At 52.6% G+C, this 10,159-nt stretch overlaps 2 protein-coding genes across 2 annotated transcripts; both read right to left on the bottom strand.

The window, feature by feature from the left end:
• Window positions 1-3,551: 3,551 nt before the first annotated feature.
• Window positions 3,552-4,723, bottom strand: LOC112092198. Its single transcript, XM_024167663.1, has 2 exons — window positions 4,185-4,723; window positions 3,552-3,954 (listed from the first exon to the last, which is right to left on the bottom strand). Exons 1-2 carry the CDS (start codon window positions 4,721-4,723, stop codon window positions 3,552-3,554), a joined length of 942 nt encoding a protein of 313 aa, XP_024023431.1.
• A 2,524-nt stretch (window positions 4,724-7,247) lies between these two features.
• On the bottom strand, window positions 7,248-8,258 carry LOC112092197. The gene is made up of 2 exons (XM_024167662.1): window positions 7,660-8,258; window positions 7,248-7,569 (listed from the first exon to the last, which is right to left on the bottom strand). The coding sequence occupies exons 1-2, from the start codon at window positions 8,256-8,258 to the stop codon at window positions 7,248-7,250; spliced, it is 921 nt and encodes a 306-aa protein (XP_024023430.1).
• Window positions 8,259-10,159: the final 1,901 nt, after the last annotated feature.

The raw sequence follows: 10,159 nt of genomic DNA, 5'->3' as shown, positions 1-10,159 counted from the left end.
CCTGGGCAGAGGGGATTCTTTTACATAGCTTCCCACGCTAAGTCCAAACCTCCTGTCCCACCTGTGGTCATCGGGAAGACCACCAGTGCCCACGGGTGGAAACCCCAATTCTTCTTCCTGGGGGGTAATTTTAACTCTCACACCCTCGACGGTGATCGACCAGTGGGGACACAGACAGTATTTAGCAAATACTGTAGGTTTCTCCACCTTTTTCCTTTCTCGCAGGTTTTTATGCAGCTGTCGAGCCTTCTGACAATGTTTCAATCTCGCAGGTGAAGAAGTCGACCGTTCGACGCTCCCAGCATCCGCGCTTGATTGCGTCGAGAAGATACTGTCGCTTTCCCCTGACCGTCGGCGTGCCTCTGTTCTCAACACAAAAGAGAACCAACAGCTGTACGGCCTCATCGTCGATCTTCCCGCCCCACATCGACCCGTTGCCCCTCCCGCCGATCTCCTCTAGGGCTGTTCATGGGTTGGGTTGGTGCGGGGTAGGACTTTTTTTTCCCCGCCCCAAAGGGTGCGGGTTGCACATATTTGGCCCCAACGATGTTAGAAAACTTTCACAACCCAACGATGTTCGGGTTGGGTTGGGGCGGTGCGGGGTGGGTTGGGTGGTCGGTTTCAACATTCAAAAAATCAAAGACTTAAAGTTCAATATAATATTCAAACTTCATCATTAAATAGAAATAGCAACCATCCTTATCAGTTTGGCGAGAGAGCACCGGAGAAAGTGGGCAAGACGGCGGCCGAGAGGACTGAGCAATGAGGAGAGAGTTATGAGGGGGTTCACGGGAGGGGAAGAAGAGGGAAAACTGAAAAGGAAGAGGCAATATGAGGGGGTTCATGGGAGGGGAGTCCGAGAATGAGATTGTGAACCCTAATGTTAGCGAGCCTAGGGGAGAACTTGGGCAGTTCGGCTTGGGCCGAAAGCTTGGGGGTATGTTGTGCGGGTTGGGTTGGGGATTGCGGGTTGTTATGGGCTAAACCCGCAATCCGCCCCAAACACTTCGGGCCAGAGGTATAATGAGCCGCAAATTTAAAAATAATGATGCGGGTTGCTTTTTTCGGCTTGGGTTGGGGCGGGGTGGGTTGGGTTTGCGGGTTGTTCGGGTTTATGAACAGCCCTAATCTCCTCAGCGGTAAGTCAGGTTTTTCTCCTGACCTTTTTTTCTTTAGCGAAGTCCGGGGGACGTAGTCGAGGTGTTCCTGAGCTGACTTTTCATTTTTCGCGTAGCCGTGCCATCCGAGATGAAGTACAGCATCCTCGTCAAGCCGAAGAAGAACGCAACCGGTACGGGATCGAGTGGGACGTCGAGTCAGCACACGACCGAGGCTGCTATCTTGCCGGGCGCCGCCAGGACCCCTAGGAAGGGGGTATTCGTGGTTGAACTCCCTCCATCGAAGAGGCAAAAGGTGACCGAGTCGCGGGCGCCTCCTGTAGTCGCGGGGGCTTCCGGGAAAGCTCGGCGCCTCGATAAGAACAAAGGTGCCGAGGTCACGGCGAATCTGGCGATCCCGCCCCCTCCCCCTGAGCCTATTCTGCTCCCGGGGTCGAAGATTGATGACCCCTTGTTCATTGTGTCCGACGTTGTCGACCTTGACCTCACTCACGCTTTGCTCCTCCCACCTCGCTTCAGCCTTCCTCTGCAGGCCATATACACATTCTTTCACGAGGACACTTGGGATGTTTTCGCCGGGGAGAGCATCCTGGACCGGCAGCGCCTGACTGTGAAGCGTCAAATCTCGGTAAGCCTCGACCTCGACTCCTATCACTACTGCTTGTATGCGGTAGTCTTTCTTTTTGTTTGGGTTTCTCCGTCTTGACCATATTCCCTTTCCTTTGGAATTTAGGCCCTTGAGTTTGCTCTTCAGAATTACGTAGAGCTGGAGGCCATCCTCAAGGGGGAGAAGACGCCGGCGGCGGCCGTCGAGAAGGAGATCACCGCCCTTCGTACAGTTCGAGATGAGCTATCGACAGACTTGGAGGTCGAGAAGGCTAAGGTACGGTCCCTCGAGGATAGCATTTCCACCAAAAAATCCAGTAGCTACAAGGAAGGCTTTCAGGAGGGAAGCTCCAAGGGGATCGAGACATACCTCTCGTCTCGGGAGTTCCAGGAGCGCCAAAAAGAGGCCACTTCAAGAGCCATCTCAGACTTCTTGTCCTCCGAGGACTTCCACCGCATGGTCGACACCAGGCTTGATGCCTTCAAGGAGTCCCAGGAGCTCAAGGACATGATCGAGGGCCACATGCAACAATTCAAATCCTCGACAGACTTCGAGGAGCTCGTCAACCAGAGGCTCGAGGCCTACCAGGCCTCCGCCGAGTTTGAAGAGTTTCAGATGTCCCTGATGTAGTCTGCGGGGGAACAAATCCTCGACCGCTTCCGCCAGAAACGTCCAGACGTTGACTTATCCTTTTTGGACGAGTTCGACAGTGACGACGTGGAGGTGGTCGAGCCGCTGTAGGGGGCCGAGCCGCCGCAGGAGGCCGAGGGTGTCAACCGAGTGCGTAGTGGTGAGGAGCAGGCTGCGGACGACGACGGCGAGTAAGGAGGAAACTCTAGCCGGGGCCTTCTGTTTATATTTTTTGCTGCAACCCCCTCTTCTTCTCTTCTCTTTTTTTTAGGGCCGTGTGGCCCAAACTAAATTTGATAATTTGTAACGACTATAAGGTCGAGACCAATTTTTACTTTTTATATATGCTTTTCATATAATATTCGTGCTTTTACTCACTGTTTGTGTGGATGTTGCGTATGTGTATATTCTCTTTGATTTTTTTCCAAGTGCAGGCTCGACTGCCTCTTGTGAGTAAGGAGCGTTGTGCTTTTTGTTGGGGGGCCTCATTGTTGGGCCTTAGTACCCCCTTGTCGAGGCTGAGTTTGAGACGTCAGCTTTGGCACGTCACTGTAGACTCTTCGACGTAGATAGTGGGATGTGAGGAGCGTAGAAAAACTCACAGTCGCTTAAAGCACGGTTGGGCCAGAGCCCTACCGTCTTTGCAAGTTCGTGGGGGGCTCACATCGCCCCCTTGCCAAGCATAAGGCTTGGGCTTGTCTTCCACGCATCGCCGTCGTTATAGCGACGACTTTAGTCGACGTATCGACAATTGTAGAAGATCATACCCGTATGGTAAGAATTAGTCGACGTATCGACGTATATTTATTAGCGTATGGGTTACAAGATGGCTTTTCAGCCTGGCAGAACGGAGAAATGAAAGAATACACAAGTAGGACATTTAGCCTGGCCTATTAGGTCGACGCTTCTCGTGGTCACTGGTAGTAAACCTTTAACTGGTCCGCATTCCATGTGTGCTTGATGCTTCGACCGTCGAGCTTCGCCAGTCGATATGACCCGTTTATGACAACCTCTTTTATTTTGTAGGGCCCTTCCCAGGTCGGACCCAAGGCTCCGGAGTTCTTGGGTTTCGTGTTGGGGGTTACCACCCGCAAAACTAGGTCCCCGACCTCGAAGCGCTTCGGCTTGACCTTCTTGTTATAATACCTGGCCGTTCTTGCCTGGTATGCGGCGAGCCTTAACTGTGCATTTGTGCGTCATTCTTCTAAGAGGTCGAGCTCCAAGTTCACCAGTTTGGCGTTCCTATCCTCCTCGTACCAGGTTACCCGGTCGGTCGGGATGGACACCTCTATTGGTAGGACTACTTCGAACCTATAGGCCATTGAGAATGGGGTTTCTCCCGTGGTAGTTCTACTAGTCGTTCGGTAGGCCCACAGCACTTTTGGCAACTCGTCGGCCCACTTCCCTTTGTAGGCATCGAGGCGTCGTTTGAGCGTGACTGTGATTATCTTGTTGACAGCCTTGACCTGCCCGTTAGACTGGGGGTACACGACAGAGGAAAAATTATTGTGGATCCCCAGCGACTTGCAAAACTGGCTGGTGTTGTCGTTGTTGAACTGCTTCCCGTTGTCGGACACGAGGGAGTGCGGGACACCGAACCTGCACACAATGTTGTTCCATATGAAGTTTGTGCATTTCGCCTCCGAGATGGCCGTCAATGGCTCAGCTTCGACCCACTTCGTGAAGTAATCGACGGCGACTATAGCGAACTTGTACCCCTCTGGGGTTTTGTGCAGGGGCCAATGAGGTCAATCCCCCACTTTGCGAAGGGCCAGGGGGATAGTATGGACGTTAGGTCCTCTGAGTGCAGTCGAGGGGTCGGGGCGTACCTCTGGCAGCTTTCACACCTTTTCGCGTACTCGGCCGCATCTTTTTTGAGACTGGGCCAGCAATACCCTTGCCGTAATATTTTGTAGGCTAGGGACTGCCCTCCCGCGTGATTCCCGCAAACCCCATCGTGCACCTCCGAAAACACTATCTTTGCCTCTTCTGCGCTGAGGCACCTGAGTAAGGGCGTCAAATACCATCTGCGGTAGAGGAGGTTATCGTGCATCGTGTATCTTACTGCATGGTACTTCATCTTTTGGGCCTGCCGCCTGTCCTCAGGAAGCTCGCCGCTGACCATGTACCTGATGATTGGATCCATCCAGCTAGGTTGGAGGTCCACTGGTGCGACTTCGGGCCGCTTCTCTGTGGACGGGGTTTTCAGGACCTCTAAAGGTACTAGGTTCAAAAGATCGGTGTCTCTCGACGGCGCCAGCCTGGCGAGTGCATCGGCGTTGCTATTCTTTGCCCTCGGTACCTGTTGTATGTCATAGGTGGTGAACTTTCCCAGGGCTTCCCTAACCTTCTTCAGGTACGCAGCCATCTTCTCGTCCCTGGTCTAGTACTGGCCCTTCACTTGATTCACAATGAGTTGTGAATCACTGAAGATGTCAAGTGCTCCGCCAACCGGAGTCCAGCGAATAGTGCCTCGTACTCCGCTTCGTTAGTGGACGCGGGGAATTCGAACCTGACGGCCGAGGTGACCTTGTGTCATTCCAGTGTGTGTAACACAGTCCCGCCCCGCTGCCATTGTCGTTGGAGCTTCCGTCGACGTAGAGCTTCCATCGTGGTGGCTCGTAGGCTTCTTCGACCTCGGTTGGTAGCCCTGTGAACTCTGCCATGAAGTCAGCTAGGGCTTGGCCCTTGATAGCGGTCCGTGGTTTGTAATCGATATCGAACTGGCTGAGCTCTATGGACCATTTAAGGAGTCGACCGGAGGCGTCGGACTTTTGTAGCACCTGCCTGAGGGGATGATTGGTCAAGACCTGGATGCTATGGGCCTGGAAGTAGTGCCGTAACTTCATCGCTGTTACAACTAGCGTGAGGGCGAGCTTTTCCATCTGGGGATACCTCGTCTCCGCGTCGAGGAGGCGCTTGCTAGTGTAATACACCGGCAGCTGCACATTCTTCTCTTCACAGATTAACACTGAACTAACGGCGTGCTCCGAGACCGCCAGGTGAAGGCTCAACACCTCCCCGGTCACGGGTTTGGACAACATAGGGGGTTTGCCGAGGTGTTCCTTCAGTTGTTGGAACGCCTGTTCGCACTCTTCCGTCCATAGAAACGGCTTGCTTCCCCTCAGGGTGTCAAAGAACGGTACGTACTTATCTGTGGATTTGGAGATGCACCTATTAAGTGCGGCCACACAGCCTGTCAGCTTCTGGACCTCCTTAGGCTTCCTTGGCGATGCCATGTCGAGGAGGGCCTGAATCTTTTACGGATTGGCCTCGATTCCTCGACTGCTCACCATGAAACCCAAAAACTTCTCTGAAGCGACGCCGAAGGCACACTTCCGAGGGTTCAGCTTCATTTTGTACGCTCTGAGAACACCGAACATTCTTCCCAGGTCCCCCTCATGGTCTTCGGTCTGCCTGCTCTTTACCAGTATATCATCGACGTAGACCTCCATAGTCTTTCCTATCTGCCCCGCGATCATCTTGTTGACGAGGCATTGGTAGGTCGCTCCAGCATTCTTGAGACCGAAGGGCATCACTCGGTAACAGTAGAGCCCTTTGTCGGTGACAAACGCCGTGTGCTCTTCGTCGCGGTCGAGCATTGGTATCTGGTTGTACCCATAGTAGGCGTCTATGAAGCTCAGTAGCTCGTGTCCTGCCGTGGCGTCGACCAACTGATCGATTCGGGGTAGTGAGAAGCTGTCCTTAGGACATGCTTTATTCAAGTCACTGAAGTCGACACACGTTCGCCACTCCCCGTTCGGCTTCCTTACCATGACAGGATTTGACACCCATTCTGGGTATAAGACTTCTCGGATGAAGTTGTTCCTCATGAGCTTGTCTACCTCTACCCGCAGGGCTTCGGACCTCTCGGCGTTCATTGGTCGACGCTTCTGTCTCTTTGGTGGAAACTTGTCATCGATGTTCAGCCGGTGACACATGACGCCGGGGCTTATCCCTTCCATGTCCTCGTGGGTCCAGGCGAACACGTCGAGGCTTCCTTTGAGAAACTCGACCAATTTTTCCCGGTCCTGTGCCCTCAACTCCAAGCCTATCCTCAGTGTTCTCGTTGGGTAGCTTTCATCGATGGGGACCTCAATTAGTTCCTCGACTGGTCCTGCTCCGAGCTCTTCTACTGGGAACCTTGGATCCAAGTTGAGTCCCTTTCCCCTGGTCTCGACCATTCGCAGCTCTCTCCGTACCTGAGTCGGCTCGGCGTAGTGGCAGACGGTTTCCGAGTACGTGAGTCTTGACTCGTACTGGTTGCCTCTGACCTTGCCGATCTCGTTTGGCGCGGGGAACTTCATCACCTGATGGTAGATGGACGTTACCGCCAGCAGGGCCCTCAAGGGCGCGCGTCCGATGACCGCGTTGTATTGGTTGCCTCCCTTCACCACTAGGAACTTTGACATAACGGTCGAGGTGTGTGGTCGGTCACCGATGGTCATTGGCAGCTCGATGGCCCCTTCCGGGATGACGCTGTCTCCCATGAACCCGTACAGTGGCTGGGCACCATTCTGCAGCCTTGAGCGGGGAATTCCCATCTTCTTGAGGCAGTCCGCATACAAGATGTCCACAGAACTACCATTGTCGACTAGGATACGGCAAACCGTGTGGTTACCGATCACGGCCTCGACTACCAAGGCGTCGCTCTGGGGGAAATGTACCCCCCTCGCGTCGGCTTCCGAGAAAGTGATCTCGGTGTCCTCATATCGCGCGGCCTTAGCCTCGCGTCCTAAGACGTTCATGATCCTCTGGCTGAACTTCTCCTTCGCCTCTCGGGCGTACTCCTTCTGTGTGCGTCGAGAGGTACCGCCGAGGTATGGTCCCCCGAAGATCGTTCTTATGACGCCAACCGGTTCGGGCGGGTTATCGCGCCTCTGCTCGTCCCGTCAGTCGTCGTTGCGCCTGTTGTTGTTCCTGCGGTCGGCTCGGTATTTGTCTCGCCTCCCTTCCCGGATCAGCCTCTCGACCTCATCCCTAAGGTCGTAGCACTCGGCCGTGGTGTGACCACTCTCGCCGTGGAAACGGCAGTATTTGTTCTGGTTTCTCCGCGCCGGGTCAGACTTTAGGGGTGGAGGTCGACGCAGGACCTGGAGATGGCTGATCTCGTGGTAGATGTTCTCGATCCCCATATTCAGGGGAGTGTAGGCGTCGTACCATTGCGGCTTGGGCCGCTTGGTCTCCCCCTGGCTCGTCGAGGCGTTACTGCCCCTGTTGCTCGGAGCCGGGTTGTACCTTGGCTCGGCTTGCACCTGAGGAGGGCCTCGGTGCTTCTTGCCGTTGTTCTGACTGCTAGCCTACCTTACCTCCTCCTTGGCAGGGGTTGTCGCTTTGCTCTTTAAGGCCTTCTTGGCCTCCTCGGCGTTTATGAACCCCTGCGCCCTTGTCAGGAATTCCTGATAGGTGTGGGGCGGTCTTCGGTCGAGGTCTGTGCTGTAGGGGATGCCATTCTTCATGCTGGACAGCGCCCCCATCAGGGCCACTTCATTAGAGATTCCCTCAGTGGCGGCGACCTGTTCCCCGAACCGGGCTATCCAGTCCTTCAGGGACTCGTTAGGTCCTTGGTATACCCTCGACAGGTTCTGTTTTGGTGGGATGTATTTCTTGACACCTATGAACTGAGCCAAAAAGGCGTTCTTCAAATCATCCCAGCTGGTGATGCAATTTGGTTTGAGGGACCTAAACCATCTCCTCGCGGAATCAGAAAGGTGATTCCTGAATGCCCGGCACATCACCTCCTTAGGGTATCCATGCAGGACCATGTGCCCTGTGTACACCTCCAAGTGATCGTCCGGGTCACTCCTCCCGTCGTATAACGGAATGGGAGGTGACTTGTACTTGTCGGGAAGTGGGACCTGGATGATGTTTTCCGTGAACAGGTGGTCGTGAGACGTATACATCTTGGCGTCGACGTTAACTGCCTCGGCCACCTTTCCCACAACCTATTCGAAGTTGTTCAGTCGACTCCCCATCTGCTTTTCCAGCCTGGCAATCTTCTCGGCCAGAGCTTTATTTTCAGCTGGGAGCTCATCTTCCCTCGTCAGCTGCACGGCCTTTCCACGTCGGGCGTCGAGCTTTGCCCTCAGGTCCCCGCCATGCACCGACGTGGATCCCACGGGGACGACGTTCCTCCTAGGTGGATCCTGTTGCGGTCGAGGGAGTGCATCTCTGTTGTCCACAGCTGGCGCCGCAGCCTTCTCCCGCGCTCTCCTTCGTGCCGCGCGTTGCCTGCTCCCTACAGACCTATTCGACTTTGACGGGCGTGGATCACCCGCTCGACTGTCAACGACTTCCTCGGCGTCACCGCGTCGGTCGCCAATCACTTGGCCCGCGATGGCGGCGTTCACCGGGTTCATCGGCGCATCCTCAAGCCCTTGTTCCCGCCCAGCCAGGGCCGTAGCCATTCTTTCCACGGCAGTGGCCAGCGTTTCGACCTGCTTTTGGAGCTGGTTGATACGGTCTGGGGGAGTCGCGGCCGCCGGTGGAAGTGGATCCGTTGAGGTCCCTGCGGTGGTGGTATTCCGGACACGCTTGCCGGGAGGCATGATGACAGTTTCTTTTGGTTCAAAGCTGGGTTAAATTTCTGGGCTTCGAGGCCCTCCTTCTAGCGCCAATTGTTGACGGTGTTTTTCCGACAACTTGTAGTTACCTCCCCGGAAACGCTCACGGTTGCACTAACCACATAATCAAATAATAAGCAGTAAAATAATGTAGAAAGGACAAGGATTTTATAATGGTTTGGCAATAATTTTGTGCCTAATCCACTTGTGCATGCACTATTTTTTCAGATGTTTACAAGTTTTCTCTGTAATACCAATGGTGTCTAACCCTTTTCTGTGTTTTGTTCGTTCTATTTATAGGCCTCTACACGGATTACATATTCCCGGCTCCCAAGGAGGAAGCCATCTTCTGTTCTCGATCCTCGCGAGGGTAGGTGAGTTTTCATGATGACTTTTCCTGGAAATACGGCTGATCCTCTCAACCTGCCGCCTGACTTCATGACTTCTGCAATAGCAGTCGGATCAGTACTTCCCTCCTCGGGTTGACATGACTTCTGGCTAAAAGAACCGACAATGTTCCCTCGACGCAGCGGTCTCAGCACGTGGAGCCCTCGCCCAACGCCTCTCCTCTTGCGCGATCTCTCGACGCATAAGGCACATTTGCTACGCCTTACCGTCGATGCCAATAGCCGGTCCTCCACGGGAGTCCTCAGCGTCGGTCGTTCGAAGAAGTAGTCGATGTCTCAACTATGGTGTAACATAATCAAAGAAAGTGTAAGCGGGAGAAGAAAAGCCTAGGAAAACACCAAATCAAAAGAAAACAGCAGAACGTAGAAGATTCTGTTTCCAAAGAAAAGATGAAAATGCCCAAACAGAAACCAAAAAAGGAATAAGCAACAATGACAAAACAGTAAAAAAAAAAAAAAAAAACAAAAAAAGAAAAAAAAAAAAAAAAAAAAAAAAAAAAAAAAAAAAAAAAAAAGAACAAAGACGGAATTTCTTCAAAACAGAAGGACAAAAAGAATCAGGTGCTGTTCCTCCTTTAATAGTATTATAATTTATTATGAGTTAAATATGAACAAAATAAAATGTCTTTTTAATATATATATTTTTTCAAATTGAGGGTACACTCGCGTGTTTACAATTAATTAAAAGATAAAGAATTATGAGTTTATTTAGTGTCCGTTTAGTTCATAAATTAGTATTATGAGATTAAAATTATTTTTAATTTACGTGTATTTTTTATAAGAAAAAATATTATAGCGAATCATGAATTATAATTCGAATCAGAGAATGAATTC

Source organism: Morus notabilis, unplaced genomic scaffold (genome assembly GCF_000414095.1).
Source record: "Morus notabilis unplaced genomic scaffold, ASM41409v2 Scaffold732, whole genome shotgun sequence".
In the NCBI taxonomy this organism is placed as follows: Eukaryota; Viridiplantae; Streptophyta; class Magnoliopsida; order Rosales; family Moraceae; genus Morus; species Morus notabilis.
This window is presented reverse-complemented; position numbering and strand designations above follow the sequence as displayed.

Coding starts and splice junctions, on each gene's coding strand:
- LOC112092198 (XM_024167663.1), bottom strand. CDS start 4,723: ATGGCTGCGTACCTGAAGAAGGTTAGGGAAGCCCTGGGAAAGTTCACC. Junction 3,955..4,184: donor AGGTGTGAAAGCTGCCAGAG/GTACGCCCCGAC, acceptor CATTGTGTGCAG/GTTCGGTGTCCCGCACTCCC.
- LOC112092197 (XM_024167662.1), bottom strand. CDS start 8,258: ATGTATACGTCTCACGACCACCTGTTCACGGAAAACATCATCCAGGTC. Junction 7,570..7,659: donor CCTGCCAAGGAGGAGGTAAG/GTAGGCTAGCAG, acceptor TCCGAGCAACAG/GGGCAGTAACGCCTCGACGA.